The 23,867-nt window shown below is 38.2% G+C and overlaps 2 protein-coding genes across 10 annotated transcripts in view; one reads left to right on the forward strand and one right to left on the reverse strand.

Moving 5' to 3' along the window:
* Positions 1–12,303, forward strand: part of LOC128888589 (elongation factor 1-alpha) — a 40,514-nt gene extending 28,211 nt beyond the window's left edge. For all 4 annotated transcript variants that reach the window (XM_054145598.1, XM_054145596.1, XM_054145595.1 and 1 more), the window contains exons 2-5: positions 4,538–4,868; positions 5,368–5,877; positions 9,296–9,789; positions 11,273–12,303. In XM_054145598.1, the coding sequence (XP_054001573.1) occupies positions 4,556–4,868; positions 5,368–5,877; positions 9,296–9,789; positions 11,273–11,341 (1,386 nt within the window). In that variant the 5' untranslated portion in view covers positions 4,538–4,555 and the 3' untranslated portion in view covers positions 11,342–12,303. The remainder of the gene's footprint in view (positions 1–4,537; positions 4,869–5,367; positions 5,878–9,295; positions 9,790–11,272) is intronic.
* Positions 12,304–13,176: 873 nt separating this feature from the next.
* LOC128888598 (transcription factor cwo) overlaps positions 13,177–23,867 on the reverse strand; it is a 112,367-nt gene continuing 101,676 nt past the window's right edge. For 5 of the 6 annotated variants that reach the window (XM_054145616.1, XM_054145615.1, XM_054145614.1 and 2 more), the window contains 3 exons: positions 19,287–19,470; positions 18,340–18,576; positions 13,177–17,596 (listed from right to left, as the gene is read on the reverse strand). In XM_054145616.1, the coding sequence (XP_054001591.1) occupies positions 17,019–17,596; positions 18,340–18,576; positions 19,287–19,470 (999 nt within the window). In that variant the 3' untranslated portion in view covers positions 13,177–17,018. Of the gene's footprint in view, positions 17,597–18,339; positions 18,577–19,286; positions 19,471–22,258; positions 22,706–23,867 lie in introns of those variants that run through there. The other variant, XM_054145617.1, reaches the window with a different exon arrangement.

Consider the following 23,867-nt stretch of genomic DNA (forward strand, 5'->3'; position numbering starts at 1 on the left):
TAATGTTTTGTCGTGTCGGTGCCGGTACGTGTCGTTGCCGGAACATACCAGTCCGCGTCGTATAGTCTGAATCAACCTTAAGGCGGATCACACACGGGCGCAACTTATCAGTTTCAAACCACTCTGAAACTAATTGCATGCGACCGTGGATCTAGGTAAAACAAAGATAGTGGAGTAGGTAAAACGAAGGGCGCAAACGGTTTGCAACACTAATTTCAAATCGGTTGCGTCGTGTGCAATCGGCCTTAGTATTTTTTTATCATAGTAGTACATGGTCAGTCGTGGCAGCAATTCTAGGATCTCGTCGCGCATTAATCTTTTGGCCTATTTCCGTATCAATGGACCCGGTAACGAACAGCATTACTTGATATCGAATTATGCTGAATGACATGGACGGGGTGAATAATGGCCAAATGGAAAGGGACATACTATGCATACACACGCGACGAATTAATTCCCTGAAATCAGTTCCTCGTCCCTCGTATCGTGTTTAATTCTTGATATTCCCTGTGTTCGTGTAACAAATATTTTAATTAACAAGCTTGTCACTCAAGTCCTTGCGAAGAAGTTCTTGGATACCGAATTATTCAGATAATTTACATCAATTACAACTCTGATAATTATCGTGTTAAATGAATATTGGACGAAGAGCTAATAATGATTTATGCCTCGTATTTAATTGGGTTGTAATTATTGATTTTTGTTGTCATTAAACGAGTTTGTATTTTATTGATGACATATTTGAAATCAAATCTTTGATAATTAAAGTAACTTAAAATTGTCATTATGCTTATTTTAATGTTTAAATATTAAATATTTTTTTTTTATATATAAGTTAATTGTAATTTCAACGACTGCTTTATAGAATTATTAGAGACTCTACATATTCCTATACTTTCCATATAGTAATGTAGTTATTTAGAAAAAAATGATAGTTATGTATAGAATATATTTTAAATTGAGATGAGTAAGAGAAATATGTGAGGAAAGTTGAAAATAAAATTGTCGTTAAAAATTATACAGTAACTATGAATATTTAAATACTGGTGTAAATATAATAATGTTTTTTTTTCTGGCATTGAAAACTTTCACAGAAATTTTCTTCAAGAGAAATTTATCGGTCTCGTTTATAATTTAAAGTACTGTATACCGAACAATTGCTCACAACCTCGATTAAAATTTAATCATTTACTCCAGTGCATATATCCGGCTTATATTCACATTAATATTTCTGTTTCATTGATCTGGAACGCTATAGAAATGAGTTATTCAAAAAATTCCTTGATTAATCGATCTTTCAATATTCACAGCACGATATTCTTCTTTAATTTATAAAAACAAATGGTTTTTATTTTTTTGGGGGCTTTTAATGTTCATCCTACCACAGTATATTTAACCATAAAAAACTATAGATAATTTGTCAGTTTAAAACTCTGACAATATGAGTACACTTTCATTATATTGCGTTTTAAAATAATTTTTATTCATTGACACCTTGACCTTGTCTAGCCAATTTGTCGACTTTCTTGTAGTTTTTCATGGGGATCTTCTTTTTTATGATTACTCCTTTTCGTCCTCCACTTTTTCATGTACTGGCGTAATTTTTGTCCTTTTTATAGTTTTTTTTATGGGGATCTCACTTCTTTTTACAAAGATAATCTGCATGGTGAATGACTTCAATTAATTTTTATATAATATGTATAGTACTTTGTGTACAGTACATGATGCGCGAAGCAGTTTATGGCGCTAAACGTATTGAACATTGAATTGTAATAACAATCACAATTAACACCTTTCGAAGAAAAATTTGTATGGATTTTTAGCATTTCGTGGCCATTCTTATTTTTCTACTCGTAATTCATCAACGGCTACCCATGTTGTGCCCTTACCCTTTTTCATACTCGTGTAATGACCATCGGAAATACTTTTACCGTGGTATAGAATCGCTGCCTTAAGTTTATAATAGTGATCTCCCATTTGTATTTTAGTAGTAGGTATTGCTTTGATGCAGAAATGTTCCACTTTCGTTGTACCACCTATTATTCTGATCGAACAAAAGTAATTTTGCAATAAGAATTTGTTTGGAAGCAGTTATATTGACTTTCTTCATTATGTGTTTGTATTTTAACAATCACAATTATTGCAAGGACCTTTCAGATTTATGCATCCTGTGAAATTGTGTTTTATTATATCTTTAAATTCAAATGATTTTTTCAACATCTTGGGCAGTGCAAGGTGTACCACACAATTTTTATAAGCTCTAGATGAATAGTCAAAATGATTATTTTTTTAATTGAATAGAGGAAAAGAAAGGAAGACGGGGTAACAAAAGCGAATACATATATTTCAAATGATATAATTTGTTAATTATAAACATTTATTTGTTCAATTTATGAATTAATATAAATACAACAAATTCTTTTTCTTGTTCCAAGATATTTAAATGTTAATGATGAAGTGAGAAAATGAACGAAGAGTTCCACTATTACTTACGCACAATATATTGTATTACATTATAAAATTAATCTAAGATGTTTATTGGTAAATTGAAATGCGAAAGGAGATGCTTCTCTATCTACAACTTTCTCCGAATAACCTCCAATCCTGTGGGTCCCCTACATTTCCACAAGCTCTATGGTTCTACATTAAAAACAATTTTCTGTATGAATAAAGGTATCTAGTAATTCGAATTTTGACAACTTACCTTGTAATCAAAATCGATCAACACTTTACAACACTAGCTGCAATTTATTATTAAACACTACATAAGAAATCTAAATTGAAAACTTGTAAAAACTTCTGACACTTGGCAGGTTATGAATTGTAGGAACCATTTACTAATCGCGTAAGATTTAAATTAAGTTTAAAATTTAGAATTAAAATTAAAAGTAAAAAGAACAGCCAAACCCTAGTAGTTAAAATTAAAGGTAAAACTAAGGTTCAAAATAAAATAATAATTCTCTCTTTCACAAGAAATAGAGAGGAAAAGTATGCTTTCTGTCAAGCGTATAACAACCTCGATTTACAATTTAAAAAGTTGATTGTTTTTATTTTCCTTATTGCGGTTAGTCATAAAGAGGATAATAATTATAAAATCAGCTAGTAAGGATAGCGATTAAGAAGCATTTATGTAAAACGTTTAGAAGAGATAATGTAAAAAGAGAGCAGCACATTGTAGTGCGAAGTACTTCTCAGAATGTACGCACTTTAATTGAATAAATAAACAATAAATAAACAATTACTAATCGCGACATTTAGGATGTATACTACATATAAACTTAACGACTTCGAGGTCTTGTGTTGCCCATTCGTGTTCTGACTTCCGAATCATACGCTCATAGAAATAAACGCGTTAAGCAATTACATATTGTGAGTTAATACGTATTATATAAACTACACTTAAATCCCTAAATAACTAGCCAACATGAATGATAATATCTGCTTCGACTCTCGATTCTTGATAGCCGACGAGCCATGGCGAACCGAATAATTCCGAAAGGCGACGAACGAACACTCGGCTTTAGCTGAGTTCCGATTGGCTAAGGGTTGACGAAAGGAAATTAAAAATTCTACGAAAAATCGACCGTTCCTGACAAATTCATGACATAATATTAAGATATCTCTGTCGTTCGTGGACCGACTTTATTGATTTTGGTTTTATTCGAAAGCGTATATGCGATTTTAATCAGAAAAATGTCTTTAAATTTAGAAAATATTGCAGACGTGATGAGATATTAATGGAAAAAGTTTCAGGTTAGGTTGGAATAGCCAGTTTACGAGTAAAAGATACGTGGTAGGATCAGCGCCATATACAGGATGTCCCAGCCTAAGTGATACAGAGCTCTAACTCGAAAACTATCAGCCGAATGCAAAATTTGAAATATGGAAATTGTATGGTAAAATGGGGCTTATGTTTCAGCGAGATGGAATTTTTGTTAACTTTGTTATTTAACGAGATATGATGGTCAAGTTTCGTTTTTCAAATGGAACTATATATTGTTTTCTATACCATGCGATAGTACTTTTCAAGACGAATTCATTAAGCTTTAATTTATTACGGTGGCGTGTAATTTGTCATGTACTTGGCGCCGAGACGCTACCGTGTCCCTAGATTTGCATAAAATTTGATTCAAATTAATTTTCATACGAATAAATTTTCATTTAGATAAATCAATGAAAAGAAATGCACAGTTGACATTTTTATAATACCACGTCACGTGACAATATTTCTATTTTTCGCAGACAAACACACCTCGACTTTCAAACGAAGTTGAATAAGCTTTGATTCGAATAAATCTAAGTCGAATATTTATTCCTTACTCGAAATAAAGTTTCCTTCAATTCTGATTACTTCTAACAGCAAAACAATAATTCATTCTTACCAAACTTAATCGTCAGAAGCAATTCATATACAAGTGCTCCAACGAACGCAACGCGTAAGCTGAAAATAATTGTCCCTCTTAGGCGAACACCCCAGAGTCCCCAAAGGGATCGATAGCGAAGACGAGTTTTTTCACCTTTCTGCTTTTACTTGCAGGTGGACTAGAGTGTCGACATGGGTAAGGAGAAAATTCACATAAACATCGTGGTGATAGGCCACGTCGACTCGGGCAAGTCGACCACTACCGGACACCTAATTTACAAATGCGGTGGTATCGACAAACGTACCATCGAGAAATTCGAGAAGGAGGCCCAGGAGATGGGCAAGGGTTCGTTCAAGTATGCCTGGGTCCTGGACAAGCTCAAAGCTGAGCGCGAGCGTGGCATCACGATCGACATAGCTCTCTGGAAATTCGAGACTGCCAAATACTATGTCACGATTATCGATGCCCCGGGTCATCGTGACTTCATCAAGAATATGATCACAGGTCAGAAATGAAACCAAGACAAATTTATATTACATATTCATCAATACTCTCAGAAGCTTCTGCATATTATTACTAGATATATGAAAAGAAATCTGTTGTTGTTGTTGTTTTTTTTTGTTTTTTTTTTAATTGGATACTGTAAATAAACAACCAAACAATTAACAGTTAGTAGATACTAGTAGATAACTCAAAAGCCGATGAAAGATATTACAATATTTTTGTAATCACTTTAACACTTTATTTACCGGGAGGCTATTTATAGGCTTTTTAATTCCTGTATTTAGCTTTTCGAATTTATTTACTGTGTTAATGGTTGTCTACTTACAATGTTCAGTTTTTGGAAACAGACTTGGCTTTCAATGTACTAGTTGCAATATGGAGGAATTATTGTCAGCCTAGTCAGTATATGCTACTGTAAAAAATTCTTTTTTGACAGGGTTGTCAACTGGCTAAATTTAAGCATGGGGTTAAATTGGTTTCTCTCAATTTTAACACGTAGGAACCAGCCAGGCGGACTGCGCAGTGCTGATAGTGGCAGCTGGTATAGGCGAGTTCGAGGCTGGCATCTCAAAGAATGGTCAAACTCGCGAACACGCTCTACTGGCGTTCACATTAGGTGTGAAGCAGCTGATCGTGGGGGTGAACAAGATGGACATGACCGAGCCACCATACTCTGAGAGCCGTTTCGAGGAGATCAAGAAGGAGGTATCGTCCTACATCAAGAAAATCGGCTACGTCACCGCGTCAGTTGCTTTCGTACCGATTTCTGGTTGGCACGGCGACAACATGCTCGAACCCTCGCCAAAGACACCCTGGTACAAAGGATGGAAGGTGGAGCGTAAAGATGGTAATGCTGATGGCAAGACGCTGATCGAGGCCTTAGACGCCATTTTGCCACCGTCCAGGCCTACAGACAAGGCTCTTCGTCTGCCTCTTCAGGATGTTTACAAGATTGGCGGTATCGGCACCGTACCTGTCGGTCGCGTGGAGACGGGCATTCTGAAACCAGGTAATACATGAAAGGAAGTTAGTTAGGAAGATACGCAAGGGGTAGATCAGTTTCTTCTTTTAATTTTTCGGCCAATTTTCACCCATTTTGGTAAACTTTCATAGGATGTCTTGAAGAGATGTGAAGGGGTGATTTGTGAATTTTTTCTTGGGTCCAGTTGATAGTAGCTCTTTCAGATTTTGGACGATTGTTTAGCTATGTGAACCTGGCAGCTGACTTTTCAAAAATTAATTTTTTTTTATAGAAAATGATAGTATTTCGTTTGTACTTGATTGTACCACCAATAGTTTCGTTTGTATCTTCATCAATTAATAATAAAAAAAAATTCAAATAAAGTAATTTTTTGGAAAAAAAATTTAACCGACTTCAAAAAAGGTACAATGAAAAGTATGAAATAATTTCTAGTTAATGTATATGAATACGCACTAGTTCTAGATATAATTGCTTAAAAGTATGGGAAAATGCAGTGAAAAGTGTGAAATAATTTCTATTTAAACTGCATTGTTATTCACCGTCGTTTGATGAATTTGGTTAAATTATTCAATACATCATATTAAATGCAATGCACATTTTTCGGAGGCGGCGCAAAATTTAGAATTAAGTATATTAAAAATTGCTAAACTTGGTTTAACTTTCTGTCGGAGAAACAAAAAATATGGTCTTTATTTATTGCTATCATTACATCCACTTTGACATCATATTCATTAACACTATTCAATATCGCCGCCCCCACCAAATACTATCCCAAACCTATTCATACAGTATTTCCATGTGGAGAGTTTATACATTAGCAGTAATCAATATGGCCGCCACTCCCCTCCAAAAAAGCTCCAAATCTACTCAAACTATATTTCCGTGTACATACTATATACATTAACTATTAATTCCTCGTAGACAATAAACATATATACATTGACAGCATTCAATATTGCCGCCTCTACCAAAAGCTAACCCAAACCGGAATTAAAAAATGTTTACATCTGCGCCGCCTCCGAAAAAGGTGCATTGCATTGAATATGATGTATTTAATAATTTAACCAAATTCATCAAACGATGGTGAATAACAATGCAGTTTAAATAGAAATTATTTCACACTTTTCACTGCATTTTCCCATACTTTTGAGCAATTATATCTAGAGCTAGTGCGTATTCATATACATTAACTACAAATTATTTCATACTTTTTACTGTACCTTTTTTGAAGTCGGTTAAATTTTTTTTCCAAAAAATTACTTTATTTCACTCTTTTTAGTGGCAATTTATAACCAATAGGTTTCACGCAATAACAACAGTTATGAGCAATATACGGGATGACCCAAAAACGTTGGAGGTCCTTGAAAAGACTTGTTCCGCGGGGGAGGGGGAGGGGGGGGGGTTGAAACAATTTTTCCTTAGCGAAAATGTTGCTCGAGGCTTCGTTAAGGGGATATTCCAGAAACAGAAACCCCCAACCAATCAGAGCGCGAGTATGCCGGTGGAGCGCCTGCGGTAGCATAGGCCCCGCAGGCGTTCCTCCGGCATATTCGCACTCTGATTGGTCGGGGGTTTCTGTCAATATCTCCTGAACGAAGCCTCGAACACCATTTTCGTTTAGAAAAAATTGTTTCAAATCACACACACACACACACACACACCCCGGAACGCCCCATTCAAGGACATCCAACATTTTTGGGACACCCTGTATAATTGCAAATGGGATTATCAGGAATACATCTGCAACTACATATGAAAGGATTGATTGCGTTCGGTAAATTCCTTGTCGAGCTGCACCAGAGCATAGCAATTTCGCACCAACAATGGTTTTATAAACAATAAAAGTGTCCATAAATTTTTGCAAAAAGGAACATCACGAATTCATGTATCATGAAGTGTGGAAGGTTCCATCGCGCTCGGTAATTTCCTCACCGAGTTACATCATGTAATAAGAATTTTGCGATAACAATAGTTATAAACAATACAGAAATTCATAAATTATTGCCTTTGTGATCATTGTGAAAACCTCTCTGGCAGCAAAATGTAAGGGGTTTCATCGATTTCATCGGTTTCAGGCCAAACATACGTGAAATAGTACGCTTTTTGCGATAAAAAGTGATATAAAGTGGTAAAAAATAAGACAAGGACAAATGTTTTGCTATGGGACCAAATGGCAAATGCTCTTCCAGATGCAAGAAGTTTCAATCTGATTGGTCCATTCGTCTCGGACGGAGTAAGAAGCAAGACAAAATTTTTCTGTTTTCTAAAAAAAAACGGGTAAAAAATGACAAGTCACAAAATGTTTCTTTTACGCGACCAACTGGAAGAAATATTCGACAAGATGCAAGAGGTTTCACTCCGATTCATCAAGCCATCTCGACGTAATCGGCAAGCATACCTAAAAATCACGGTGTTTTGGTAAAAATACGGGTACAAAATGACAAATCGCAAACGTCTTGACAGCAAGATCACCGGGGGCACATGCTCTACAAGATGCAACAGGATTCATTCCGATTGGTCAAGCTATCTCGGCGTAATCGGTGAACGGACATAAAGAAAAAAGGAAAAAAAATATATATACATATCGAATTGAGTAACCTCCTCTTCTTCGAAGTCGGTTAAAAATGATCAGCACCCGACATTGAGATTTTTGAAATCTGTTTCTTCCCGATTCTTTAGAATCGTTTGTACCCATTTGTACCACTTTTAGTTTCGATTCTACCTCAATAGTTTAAATTTTACAAGCAATTGCTGAAAGCGGTACAAACGGGTACAAACGATTCTAAAGAATAGGGAAAAAACAGATTTCAAAAATCTCAATGTCGGGTGTTGACCATTTTTTGAATTTTTTTTAATTATTAATTAGTGAAGGTACAAACGAAACTATTGGTGGTACAATCAAGTACAAACGAGATACTATAATTTTCTATAAAAAAAAATTAATTTTAAAAAAGTCGGATGTCAGGTTCACATAGCTCGATTGTTTGTCCAGTCTTCGAGAGGATGTGTAATATTTTTCATATATTCATTTGTTGGAGAGATACGTCCTACTATATCAACACTTTACCAACTGGTAGCGGTTGCATGTATAATTAAATTTAATATTTTTTATTTTCATAACGTTAGTATCATGCAATATTTATTTTACAGTTAAAGTACAAACTTTCCATTTGTTAATTTCATAAAAATCGATGTCTTCCAACATAGAAAAATTGTAAATTCTTAATAACATCGTTTCCAATTCCTGCGCGACCTTTAAAGGCCCTATTATAGAAGAAGCTACCAACTACTCCACCGCCTATCTCTTCTATCTTCCATTCCATATCATTCTTTCATCATCGCTTCATCCACCACTCGTTGCTCCCTCCGGGCCGGCCCCCCCCCGAAATAAAAATAAAAGCCATCACCGTCAGCACAATTGTTACACATACATTCATTTTCTCAGGTATGCTGGTGACTTTCGCCCCAGCAGCGTTGACCACCGAGGTGAAATCTGTGGAGATGCACCATGAGGCCCTGACGGAGGCCCTGCCAGGCGACAACGTCGGCTTCAACGTGAAGAATATCTCTGTGAAGGAGCTGAGACGCGGCTACGTGGCTGGCGACTCCAAGAACCAGCCACCTAGAGGGGCAGCGGACTTCACAGCTCAGGTGATCGTCCTGAACCATCCTGGACAGATCAGTAACGGGTACACGCCCGTTCTCGACTGTCACACCGCCCATATCGCCTGCAAATTCGCGGAGATCAAGGAGAGGTGCGACCGTCGTACGGGCAAGACCACCGAGGAGAACCCTAAAAGCATCAAGAGCGGGGACGCCGCCATAGTGATGCTCCTGCCGACCAAACCGATGTGCGTGGAGGCGTTCCAGGAGTTTCCGCCGCTGGGTCGCTTCGCTGTGCGCGATATGCGTCAGACAGTTGCCGTGGGCGTCATCAAGGTGGGAAGAAAAGCATCAGAGAGACTTTTACGTTTAGCAATCGATAGGCAACTCGAATAGCACCTCGAGGAGCAACAGCCTTTTTTTTTGTTAGAGTACGTTGAACCTTGATGATTGATGGTGTGGCAGTAAGGGTTTGTTCCCTGATATTGTTTTAAGCTTTATGAGCGAAGAAGAATCAAGAATAAGAGTTCTTGTTCAAGAGACTAGAGTTAAACGGGTATTGAAATAGCTAGGTTCGATGAATCGCATGTCAAAGTGAAGGCTTGTTAGGAGAATACGATGAGAAGTCGATTGAATACAATTCAGGGGTCCTTGGAGCTTAAGAGGGGTAAGCTTGAGCACACTTTCGCGCTTTTGACACCGTCAGGATTATACCCTAGTACAATGAAAAACGATCAGGACAAGCGACAAGTAGTAGAGCGAGGCTAATGAACTCCAGGGCATTCGACCCTAGTCTTCAGTCAGGGTTGAGAACATTTCCTTTTCTGCTATACCCACCTACTGGTTATTAACCTCTTGTGGGATATCGACATACTTATATGTGTACGTTTGCTTTTATATTAAAATTACCATTACTTATGGTCACAATACCTTTTTGAATTAAATAATATACTATATTAAAGTGAAACACTATAATTATATGTTAAAATCCATTTGTAGATCAAAATTGCTTTGGTTTGTGCCTATTCGGTTAAAGCAAAACAAAATCTATTTAAAATTAGTCCCTCAAGAGGTTAAGATAACATCAGAAGTATAACCCATAAAATGGAAGACGTCGTACCCAGCTCAAAACGGGGGATAGTAAATTCAATTTTTTATGATTTCTCGCGAATATCTCTAATATCTGAATAATTTTTTTCAAAATATTGAAATACGAACTACCAACCTCTTAATGAATTTTCCAGAAATTTGTGGTTTATATTTCTTCTGTTTTATTTTTAATTTTGTCCACCTTGGAAGAGAGGGTGTTTGTCTCGCTCTAAATACTCCTATCCAATTAAACGATGTACCGTATTAATCGATATAACACTCTCGATGCGAGCGCTCTGTCCGCCGTGACACACTCGCTGTACGAGGTGCCGCACCGCAAAATGCGCATGTAATTATATAAGTAACACATATAATGTTATTAGATGGATCCCGGATATATCCGGCGCTCGTTCACACGGAGCATCAGATAAATGACGGATATATTCAGCGCTCATACCGAAAGGGTTAACAGCACGAGTGTCTCTATTTTCTAATTAGTTTTTCAAAATGTTGAAATACGGACAACCAACCTATTAATCAGTTTTCCAGAAATTTGTGGTTTATATTTCTTCTGTTTCATTTTAAATTTTGTCCACCTTGGAAGAGGCGGCTGCACCCTTTGCCTCTCCCTAGATACGCTTATGCAGTGAGGCCATGTGAAAAATAGGGTAGCAAGATTAACGAACATCTCAATAAGTGCCACGTTAACGAGTAAAAATTGTTTTCGCAGAGCGTCACTTTCAAGGATACCCAGGGCAAGGTCACAAAGGCCGCGGAGAAGGCCCAGAAGAAAAAGTAACCATCAAGCTTCCTCGGAAGCTCGCAGCCCGCCGGCTGTCGCCCGACGAGCGTCTCCGCGAAGGGAGCCTCATCCAGGATGCAGTACACGGCGGCTGCCCCATTCAACTCATACTCAACTACTAATACAAAACGTGAAAAGATGTTGTGCTTACCCCCGTTACATTATCCGATAGTATTGAATCCGCGCATCTATCCGAACCTGCACATTCAGTTCACCCACGCCCCGCGCACGCCCCACATATGCTAGGTGGAATTCTTACGTTTTTACAACAATTCTTACATTGACGAATATGTGTCCAATTACAGGTAATACTCAGTTCCCTTGGACTCTGTGTAGTTAGGTTTTTCAATTAAATATACATGTACACCGAAGACGTTTACGGGATGTCGCGTAACGACTACCAGCACGCGAGAACGATAACGAGGCAGCGGCTTTTGGCCATCATCGTCGACCACACACGACTTGAAACTACACATACACATACATACACACATGTGTACACGCTTGCTTCGATACGTCGAACATTATCCGCGTCGAATATCGAGTCGCAATCATCCTTCCTGCGCGATCGGCTAGCTCAACTCGCCATGACGAACGGACACCCTCACCCCTCCGCTGTCTCGCATCCCTGACAATTTTTTAATCGATTCGTTTCGAAGGATTCGTTAAGGCTGATTTCGTTGAAGACTTAGTTGCCTCGCCGCGAATAATTTTATTACTCGTATAAGAATGTATTTATCTCTAGTTAGGGATCATTAGACTGTGTTCCCCGTCCCTTTTGCGACTCGTGGCTGAGCTCGCTGGTGATAACAGTGAGATTATAGTCCCCTTGGCGAGCGAGCTTTCACGCACGGGTCGCCTGTGTTAATCTCGAAATACCCCTGATAGACGCGTTCTACGATTGTTTTGACCCTTAGCCAGTATTATGTTGATGTAATAAAAAAAAAATTTTAATTGCACTTTGTCTCATGTTTCTTCTTACAATCCTGTACGGTTCTGTAACTCCCACGATGAATGAATGTCTTTCGAGGGTGTTTGAAGTGTCTTTTATTAAAAAAAATATAGGAAGAAGAGGTGTTAGTGCAAGGGAATTCTTTCTGATTTTGCATCTGTAAATCAATTTTGTAAATTGGTGTGTGTTAAACGAGGTACACGATGCACATGTTTCTGTTTGTAGAATATTCTTAAGGGCACATTCAGAAAGTTCATCGTTGTTAATGTCTTGGAAGCGTATCCATTTGGGAACCTATGACTGTTTTGATATTTTTGAAAAATATACAATCATTTTCGTAACATTCGTGTACAAACGATGAAAAGTGTCTTCAAGATTGTGATTGAAGTAAATAAGCTAGTAGAACACCTGAGGAACTGATGGGGAACCACCAAGTGGTCGGGTCACTGTAGCCATTCTGTAGTTTACAGTGGCGCCACCTAAATGGTTGCTTATTAAACTCTGATCTTTTTTCATATTGCATATTTTGCTCTTTAAAATAAAAGAATTTCATTGAATAAAAAGATTTGAATAACAGGTAAGCGAAATTTAATCACTAGTATTTTTCTGGCAAATTCTACGTTGCCTATAATAACTGTCATACAATGAAATATAATTATTCAACTAAGTTTGCATTTAGTATTAATTACATAATCGCAAAGCTTCACAGGATCTATTAAAGCAGTCTTAACAACGATACAACGTTTGCTTTCTTCCTTTAGTGACTCATAATAACAACTTCAAGCATAAAATTTGTGACAACTCAATGGACATTACTGTAAATATGACAAACTGATTTTGAGCGGAGCAGGAAACCACAGGAAATCAGATACGCGAACGGTTATGGTAAATATAATTTATTCTGTATAAATTCTTCGTTAACATTACAACTAGACATGGTATGTACAAATATATATTTAATGCAACGATCTTACAAGAATTTAGTGTAATGCAGGTCTTGGTCAGTCGTTAATTGCCGAGGCCCGTTCAACCCGGGGCGTCTCGAGCAGACTCGATCCTCGTTGCGATCGAACGTAACAATTATTCGCTCAAACTAAACGCTCTCTTCGTGAATTAAATTGTGTAGGCACTTTTGTCGGCTACCTTACGCTTCGGACAAGAAGAAAAAGGGGAGAAAGAGAAAGAAGAATAAAACAGAATTTCACGAGCAGAAAAGTTGAGAAATTTGTCCTTAATACTATTGGCAAACGTTGACGACGAAAACTATAGGAGTTTTCGATGTCTACGGCTTCTTCGACCGTTGACGAACGTCTCCACTTGCTCAATGAAGAGAAAAGAAAGGAAAGGTGGAAAGCACCGAAAGATAGACCGAATAGATAGAGGAAGATGCAACGAAACAACTACGAAAGATTCCCGAGGAAAAAAACAGGAGGAACGGGACACGATTGCGATAACATCCACGAAAGAAAAAGGGCCGAAGCATACCGAAGCTAAAGCAACCCGGGGCACCACGCCCTAATACTCTATCTCTATCTACGACCTCTATCGCTCTTTCTCTCGAACCTCGTAAATGCTAAGACAACCCACAGCCTCGGTAAATATTTATAAACATCCTCCACGCCTTCGTTCTTTGCATTACAGGGAGAAAGAATGACTTTCCGTGAGGAGATGGACCTTCACAGTGCCAGACTCCCACATATAACAGTGTCATCTATATCCTATAAGAGTCTTGTCTCAGACACGCATTTACTGCAGGGAGAAGGAAAAATCAGTCTTGATCCTGAACAGTCTTAAGACGTTTTGGTCTACCTTTTTATAGGCTTGCGATTAATTAAAAAAGTAGACACTGTCCACATTTTACTTACTCGTAGTACTGATACTCGTAGTATATTCTTTTCAATCCAAAACTGATCTCTCGTGCTCCCTACAATACATTTGCCCGTTCTTGACACAGAACTCTTAAGCCAGATACACGCAGAAATGTCACTTGGCCGTCGCCGAGGCCCTTACCATCTTGGTAAGATTACACACACTCTTAACAGTACTTCTCAACGATTACTATCCGTCAACACACACATTTCTCCGCGACAAAAGGGAGAACACACATGCCTTAGGATACTGAATTTACTCTACGAAGAGGGACTACAGCAGTGACTGGAACGCAAGGGACAATCAAGATTGTACATCACCGTTCAACTAAGACGTTTGCCAATTTTTCTCAATAATCTTCGATTAACGAATTCAATCCTTAATTGCACGAGTAAAGATAAATTCCTGCAAAGTTTACACAGGAACTGCAGAGTTTTTCTAATGTGAGCAGCTCTGAATGTTCAGCTACTTATTATTATTTATTTGGTAATACAGATGATCACGAAGTAATTCCATTAAAGCATCAAATAAAACTCATGCAATGAAGGATTAACAAAAAAGTAACATTGCTGGACCTCTTGATAATTGTCCCCTGGTGGAAGGGCTCTCGATCTCCCTATAACAGAACGGCTAAGACGGCAGGAGTGTCCGTTGGATCTTACGAACTAAAGAACCAGAAAGAAAATTAAATCACTATCCCCTTTCGACGAGGGTAGCGTCACTGGTCCCTGTCGAACGGGCGGTCTAACCGATTGAAATACTTCGCAAAATCCTCGATTCTCGTAGCCGCTAGCACGTAGCTCCACCATATGTGTTCATACTTGTAACATTGCTCGCAACTTCTGTGCACATGCATACCAAAGGTCTGTTGCATACTAACCTATACCCAATGGCTGAAGAGATATACTCTGGATGAAACTCAGATTCAGTGATCAGTATTGTTGCAAGAGTTATTTGGTCAAGATTTCATAGAGAAATAGTTGGTAGCAGTACTGTCATGAGAACGTATTTTATAGACTAAAGAAAGTATGTTTCTTAGATTGTGAACATCAATTAGAGGTAATCTGTACAGCTTTGTATAGGAGCAGCTTTGGTCAAAAGGTGGAAATTATAAAAGATGCTCAGCCACAGGCTCAGCCATCTACAATGACTGATTAAAAGATAGAGTAGGTGATCACGCTCCACATCAAAGCTAAGGACAGATTGGCGATGACGTCAACTATTGTCTAGCTAGTAAACGATCCTTTCTATAAGAAGACAAATCAACACTTAACTCAAACGGTCAAGAGTATACATGCCTACATGTTGGCATTGTTGAATGTGACAACGCTTAGTACCAAAGCTTCTTCAACCTCCAAACTCTGTCCAGGATATAGCAGATGGATTCTTTCATTCAGAAATCCAAGCAAACATGCAAGTCATGTATGTAAATAATGGAGTTAACCCATTTCAGGCAGTACCAGTAGGCACTCCTTGGATTAATGAGGGTGTATTCCTGAATATTGATCGTACCAGCCAGCCATATGCCAGATTTATAAATAGAGTGTCCCGGAAATGCAATTTTTCTTTGAGTGCCATTAATTTTAGAGACGTCAAAAGGAGTCTAGTAATGACGGTTGGTTCAAAACCTGTGATGCATCGAGGATTGCCCTATTTAGAAATTTGGGCTTTCAGAGAAATTTCGATCTCTGCATTGGTGATGGGAGGAGGCTTCAGATTCAGTACTGTAACTATGCGCTTGACACTGTTGCAGTCGCGCGGTGAAAGCGCCAAACGATCGTCACTCATGTCTTCATTAACAATATTCATACTTGTGATCAGATCCTATCACAGCACAGGGTAGGCTAGCTGAGCTACTTGATCCAGTTCTCATACCAAGAAGAGTACTTATAAAATTTATATGATTTTGTAATCGGTTTGTGATTTGAACGTATCAATATTTTTGATTCAAAGAGCAGTGTTGCTTGGTTGTCTTGGGTCTGATAGTTGGATGAGGCTTTTACAGCAGGTGCTTTCATAGACTGTTAAAACTATTCATGTTCTGATAGGCTAGATGAATTAGCCATCAACGTTTGCTTAAGCTATTTGATAATTCGTTAATATTGTATAGCCTTTTTAATCATAACTTGATCTACAAGTTAACAAGTGTAAGACTTCATTAATTGTAAATGTTTTAAAAATGTAGGTTCAAAGTGCCAGTCACCAGTGACCAACACGTCCAAGTCAGGATCTGCTAGATAACCCTTGACCATGTTCGTGAGTTCAACTAACAGATTCAGGATATTAGCAATATTGCTACCTGCACCAAAAATATTCCTCATTATTACCCAATGAAACTTTCATTCTAATGTACAGCTTTCAAACAGGAATGGAGTCTCCCAAAGGTAACCCAAGCTTGTCTCCATCTTTGAAAGACTCCACTCATCCACTGTGTGAATCCATAGACACGCATACCGCAGCATTGCGTATGAACACATGTGTGCAGATATATCAGCGAGTGGAGCATAGCAGGACATCCATCCACGATTCTAGTACGCCTCGTACGTTCACTGTTCGTGTCTCTACCAACAGTGTCCATACTCGTGGCATCATTCACGTGAATGCAAAGGCATACCACAATAGTCCATGGATGTAAATAAAAAAAGACATCCAACCACGTTCAAAGAAGGCCCCCTACACACTCGCCACGTACGTCTCCCAAAATGACAGAGCTCTTACTCGTCGAGTCGCAGACATACGAGCTTAGGTTAGTACGTCTAAGGATAGGCGTACACGCGCGTGTACATGCGTCGACGAGTAGAGCGCAAATAGAACATCGAACCACGTTCACGGAACGCTTCCTACATCCATTGTTTACGTCTGCTGCTGATGCGTGGGACTATGATGGTTCGACCACGCTGGTGGCGTCGAGTGGTTGAAGTTCACGGATATCGTCACGGGATGGAGGACCGTGTCAGGGCCAGTGTCTGGGATGAAGTTGAGATGGGGCCTGAGCATGGACGCCTCGACTGTCAACGGAACGTAGAAGGCACCACCGTCGTGAAGAGCAAAGATTGGCACTCCGTGGGTTGGGGACGCTTTCTCCGAGTTGGTGGACGGCGGTGGACTGGACTTTATCCTCTCAGCTGAGAACCTTTGCTTGATGGAGCTCTTGAACTTGTAGTTGGAAGGCTTGAAGCTGGCCGTCGACGGAGCGCTATGCGAATGGTTACTGTGATTGCTGTCGTCGCTGACTATCGTTGGCGGTGGGATGATGGCGGATCGCAGAGGGCGCTCCGGGTCGCCAAACGAGCTCACACCCGAGCTAGAGCCGTGGTCGGAGTGGCCGTTGGGCTGGCACATGGTGGGAATGCTGGTGTGAGCGTAGCCGTTGCCGTTGGTGGTGCCATTCGACGCTGGCATCTCAGGGTGGGGGAATCCTAGCCTGTCGCCTAGAAATAACAAATATTTTTGTTAGTATTTGGGTGTTTTTTTAATGTCCTATATCTTTAGGACTGTAAGTAGAATATTAAATTCTGAGGATAAAAGTGTTAACCTTTGAATGACTACTGGAAGTAGTTAGAGCTACTGGTGAATTTTTATAAGGTTTGAATTAGGTAAGTTTGGTGGATAAGACGAGATGAATTAGATAAGTTTATACTGTTTGTAAAAGAAATATAATGTTATAATAATAAGCAATATTGACTTGAGTCTGCTTATAATTTATTGTAAGGGAATATAACCAGTAGAATATATTACCTAAAAACACGTATATTTCTATACCTATTATAATGCCATTCCTAATATATTATTGATTAATGATTTAATGGTATTTATTTTATATGAGTAAGTAATCTGGTTTACATTGATTCTTGCACCTTTTAATTCAAGCTCTAATATATTAACTATACATGAATATCATTATTTCTATTTTCCTGTGCATTTTTACACTATCCTGACACGTACTCATTTTCTTTTTGAATTAAAAACAAAATACTCTAAAAATGCAATGGAGCTGTTGAGACTACAAAAGCCTGTGGAAGTACACCTACCCTAACATAATGAAGCTCATATTCTAGTATAATTATTCTTCTATTTACAAGAAACGTTCTAGGAGGACCAAACAATATCTCAACTGTTATGACAGGAATTGCTATGACAATGGGTATTCTAGAATCTTATGATGATTACATACTGGTAGCCAAGATTTTCTCGCAGTGCTGCTGTAGATGGTTGATTAGGTGCACACACAAAGAATCCCTGGCGAAGAAACCCTCCACCTCGACGAGGAAGTGCATGGTCTCGCTGAGACACTCCTGGAATCCCAGCCTATAGTGTTCTGCAGCAGTGGACGCCACGGTGGAGTGCGAGACGCTGTCCACGCTGTCTTCAGGGTGTGTGTGCGCGGACGACACGGCAGGAAGCTTTGTTTCTGAAGAACAGGCCAAGGAGAAGTGTTAGATAATTAATATAATTTCGAAAGTATAACTGATGGCTTATTATTTAATAAACATCATAAAATAGGTTAGTTTACATCTAACGAAAATCTTTACGTCTAAATTTAGAATAAGGATTACTTTATCTTCTTCTTCAAGTAAAAACAGATCAAATTTATATTAAAGTTAATGTAAAGATGTGCTTTAGGAGCAACGTAATTTGATTTTATGATAAAATAGAAAATTATTGATCCTTGTTTAAGAAAGAATTGGCGCAGTAATTGTTGTAAGTGGATTGTATAATAGCATTGTTATTGGAACTTGAAAATTCTTATTGACAATCATTTTGGAGCATGGATATTCAAATTGAAAATTGAAAAGTTTAGTACTGCAGAATTAGAGGCGCTCGAAGTATAAATGCATTAGAAAAGTTTGAACGAGACGCTAATCTTATTTCTGTAATTTTTGTAATATTTGTGATCTTATCTTTTTTCCACTTAATGTTCCAAACTTCTAATAAAATCAATTCATGTACTACAAGAATGTCTGTGCTCCTGGTATTTTTTACAAAAGCTTTGGAAACATAATTTTGTTGTCAATAGGCTCTACCAATCACTCCTTTCTTAATTATTAAGATTATTGTCAAGGATATGCAAAGATATGGACAATCCCAAGTTCTGTGTATGTATACTGTTTTGATCGGTACCTTGTCGAAGACCTTGGAGATGTTTCATGTGGCGAATGGCCATCTCGATGATCTCAGTCTTCTCAACTCTGCCTCTGCCCTTCTTCAAGTACTCAGCTGGTATGAGTCTGCTAAGATCAGCCAAGCAGTTGTTCATGCGGTCTCTTCTTCGCTTCTCGATAATCCTGTGAGACATCGGATCTTGCTGCAACAAAACAAATAACGTTTGGTTAAATTTCTAACTAATTAAAAATTAATTTAAATTTTGAATCGATAATTAATAATTGTTGGAAATTAAATTGGAACATTAAACTTGAAGACAGAAAGGAAGAAATTTTTTAATAAATAATTTTTAAATAGAGTTTAATTAATGAGGTGAAGGATAATTTCACTATATAATTCAGATTGTAACTTTTTATTGGGCTAATTGTTTAACATATATTTCCTAGAACATCTTCTTGATCACGTGATATTTGTTATATTGATCAAATTGTTTATATGGAATATTTCTGAAACGACTTCTCCATATTTATTATTTATCATAGAACCTTATCCACACAAAAAGATGTGTACAGCCTAAAAAAGTAAGTAGAAATTGACTCATGTCACGATTTTATTTATCACGAAGTCGGAGTCTCAGTTACGCCATCGATAATTCGCCGAAAAAAATTCGAGAGAAAAAATGAACTCAACAGAGGAGGTTCAATGCAATCTCTGTTCCAATAATAGTTTAATAAACAACAGTTCAACTTGTTGCGTTGAGTCGTCTTCGCAAGCTATAAATATAATTTTCCAAGTCTATTAATAAAACTTCTCTAGAGTTCGATGTGTTGATTTAAACATTGCATTAATAGAGCAATGATTGATTTTAAAATGTCTATAAAAACATTGGTGGGAGTCTATTACATTAGTATTAGAAGGTTGCATTAAAAGCCGCTGTTTTTTCGTGTTTTTTGAGCATTTATTTCAATAGTAATGTATATAAAAGTATTAATCGAAATATTTCCCCTCAAAAGCTACTACTTTTCCCCACTTTTCTGGCAAAAGTTGAATTCCGCGACGAAAGAACGGTTTATCTTTCGAGCTTATCCATTCAGCAACCCAATTTCCGACTTCTTCGTAATTACGGAAATGTGTGTCTTCCAAACCATGTTGAGGGCCGGCGCAAGTCAGGTTCAGCGCGCGTTCGCCGGAACCCGGACTCACGGTCTACGAAAATCACCCAATTAAAAGGCACCGATTTTGATTAACTTTTTACAGAATGATATCATTAACAGATGCAAGACATTTTTGTATTCGACATGTATTTTTTTTTAAATAGCGATGATTCAGTTTAAAGGGGTGAGAAAAATCATCAAAGTATTATTATTTAGTATTCGCCTTATAAAAAATATATAGCATTTGTAAATAAATAATTCCTCGTTGTAAAATTTAAGTGTAGGATTTTAATGTGAATTCAGGCCCCGCAACATTTGTGAACCCGGCCCCGCAAAAGGTCACGCCGGCCCTGACGATGTTGCATTAATCTGAACGAATGATAATCACTTTGGGCCAGGTCTGAAGTAGAGGTGGCGTGAAAAATCACTAACAGTCACGATCGCAGTCGTGATTAAACTTCGATCACGACCGTAATCCGGAAGATGACGTTTCAGAAGCGGTTAATGTTAAAATTGTATCGTTAGTATCTCGCTGTCTTCCCTTAGCGGAAATGCAAGAAACTGCAAATGAATTAAAGAACAACAATTAAAAATTAATCTAAGAACAACATAATTCGTAAAAAGTGAAAAGAATGTTCACTACCAATCAGAAGCGATTACGAAGAATCACGAATGACTGTGAAAAATCATCGTGATTGAGAACGAACGTGATTGAATCACGAGTGATTCAAAAGTAGTAGTTCACGCCATCTCTAGTCTGAAGAGTAGGCTGGGTAAGGGAGAATCCCCCATTCGAACTCCGTCAGTGTTTCTTTTACAGTTCTAGCAACATGAGCTCGAGCATTGTCGTGAAGAAGGATTACTTTTCGACGATTAAATGCAATTGATGGTCATTTTTCTATCAAATTATCGCGTAAACGCTTCAATTGTTGGCAATAACGTTCGGCGGTGACTGTTTATAATAAACGACGGCTCTCACTGTCTACAGTATTCGCAGTAACATCCACGTATACATAAACAGCGGCCTTCAATGCAACCTCCTAATACATTGTAATAAGTTTATTCCTATCAGTATACTGTAATAAATAGATTATGCTTTATTGTATATCCTAACCTTTCAACAGAGCACCGCACCATTAACAAACAAATGAAACTAATTTTATTCTTGCAGATCTCGAAGACTCAACACAACAATTAGAAAGTAATTGGTGGTTATTTACGGGTTGGGTTCGTTCTTGTAATAATTAACGTAAGCAAATACAAAGAATTGTTGGATGTTTCCTTTACTTATAAATTTATAAATGTATTATATATAAGACTGATAAGTCTAATGAAAATATATAGTAAGTCTATTAGCTAGTAAGAAGAGACTGTGAATAAAATAAGTTACAATCCTACCAACACATATCTTAATCCAAGGATATCATAGGTTGTTTCTCTGATTGGTGCGTCGATTATATAGGGAAAATTACCGTCAGGAAAAAAAAAAGAAAAAGTAATATGTTGTTATAAGAAGTCAATAATATAACTAACTAACAATATTAGGTAAGAGCACAACAAGTAAAATAGAACTAAGTCTCAAAGATTTTTATTAGATCATAAGTTCAACTTTTGTATTTTATACTTGTGTATCAATAAACAGTGGAAAGTAGAAGCTATCTACGCACTATAATAAAGGAAAAAAAGAACAATTAGAAACCCCATCAACAAATTTCTCAGAAGATCAAATTGAGCTCAACAAAAAGTCTATTCTATTTATCGATAACACAGACCACCACTTTCCCACGAATAAATGAAACCAAACATCCAGATTACACCCCTAAAAAAAGGAATCACCTCTTTATTCAAACAGCGCCTCTTCCTCATCGGCGGCGAGTGTACGGCCGCATCTACGTGACTGTTCGTCGGGTAATATTGCATATTTAAAATATTCTCCATGCTATGTGTCACCATCGTGCTTCTGCTCCCGAGACACGAGAGAAGGAAATAAGGCAAAAGCCGCCTTTATTATTATTCCTCTTCCCGCGAGTGGCACGCTCGATGTGTGCCTCGTGTCACGTTCTACGTATGCTTGAAATACACTGTACGACACCACAAGGCCACAGAGAGGAATGACAAATTTTGTGTCCAGTCGTATTGGTTTGGAACACACTAAATTGTGACAAGATTGGTACACGTCAAGTTGTAAGTGCAGCACCGATACACTCAACGACACTAGTCACACAACCGAAGAACAGTTTCGTGTACAGTCGTACAGGTTTAGCGAACTAAATTGCACCAGAACAAAATACACTCAACAATACGATGTAACTCAAATTTCGTGCTCAGTCGTATAGATTTGGCACACTAAATTGCAGGACAGTGTTTTCCTCTCCAGTCGTATTGGTTTGGAACACTGAACTGCACCAAGCCAGTATATTCGTGTCCACTTGCGAGTATATACCTCGAATACACTGAACAACACAGAATAACTTAAGTTTCGAGTCCAGTCGTATATGTTCGACGTACTCTCGGTCGTATCGGTTCGTTACACTAAATTGCACCAAATCAGTATCTTCGCGTTCACTTGCGAGTATACTTCCCGACAACACAATGCAAAAAAATCGTGCCCAGTTGTATTTGTTTCGGTGAATCGAACCGAAAACGAAGTAAACGGAAAAAAAAGTAATTTTCTCAAAGCTTGAATATCAAATTTATTTGGAAAGTGTCCAGAGTGAACGAGAAACTCGTCGCTGGTGAAAGTTGCCGAAACAATGTAACGCGCGAATGTACAATGTCGCGACGAGATGTTCGAGACAGTCTCGTAATCCTGTGCGTGCTTCGATATGGCACAGCCAAGACTGCGATCCACGGCTGGCGGCGCTTACGTTCCTTTAACGAGTAGAGGGAGATGTCGCTCGACGATGACGCCGTGCTATCACGTGTTGTAAACGCGACGCATAACGCCCAACACGTGAGGAAACACGTTTCGCCGAGGAAGATCGCTCCGGGAATTATGTTTTCACTGGCGACAAACTGCTCGTCCGCTGTTGCCGTGGAAAAATTCAAACGGTCACCCGGAGACGACTATTTTTCGATTCGAAGACCGTACGAGGCGTACCGCCTTGAACCAGATACTCTCGCGTTCGAGAGTGACCACTGACACTAGGGAGCGACGCGCTATGCCTAGCACGAAACGTCACTCTTCTCCCGAATCAGTTGTTGGATTCCTCGAGTATTTTTGAATTGGAACAGTGTAAGCATTACGCGCAGAGGGGGAGGAGGGCTGTTGTGATATAATTTTAGTATTCAAATTGGGATACAATCAAATTAAGATCTGAGTACTCGGATGTGAATACTATAAAATTAAGATACGAGTACTCAAATTTAAATAGTCGAATTCGAATATAATAAAATTAAAATTCGAATACTCAAATACTATTCGAAGAACACTAGGTAATTATAG

Source organism: Hylaeus anthracinus, unplaced genomic scaffold, assembly GCF_026225885.1.
Source record: "Hylaeus anthracinus isolate JK02 unplaced genomic scaffold, UHH_iyHylAnth1.0_haploid 11994, whole genome shotgun sequence".
In the NCBI taxonomy this organism is placed as follows: Eukaryota; Metazoa; Arthropoda; class Insecta; order Hymenoptera; family Colletidae; genus Hylaeus; species Hylaeus anthracinus.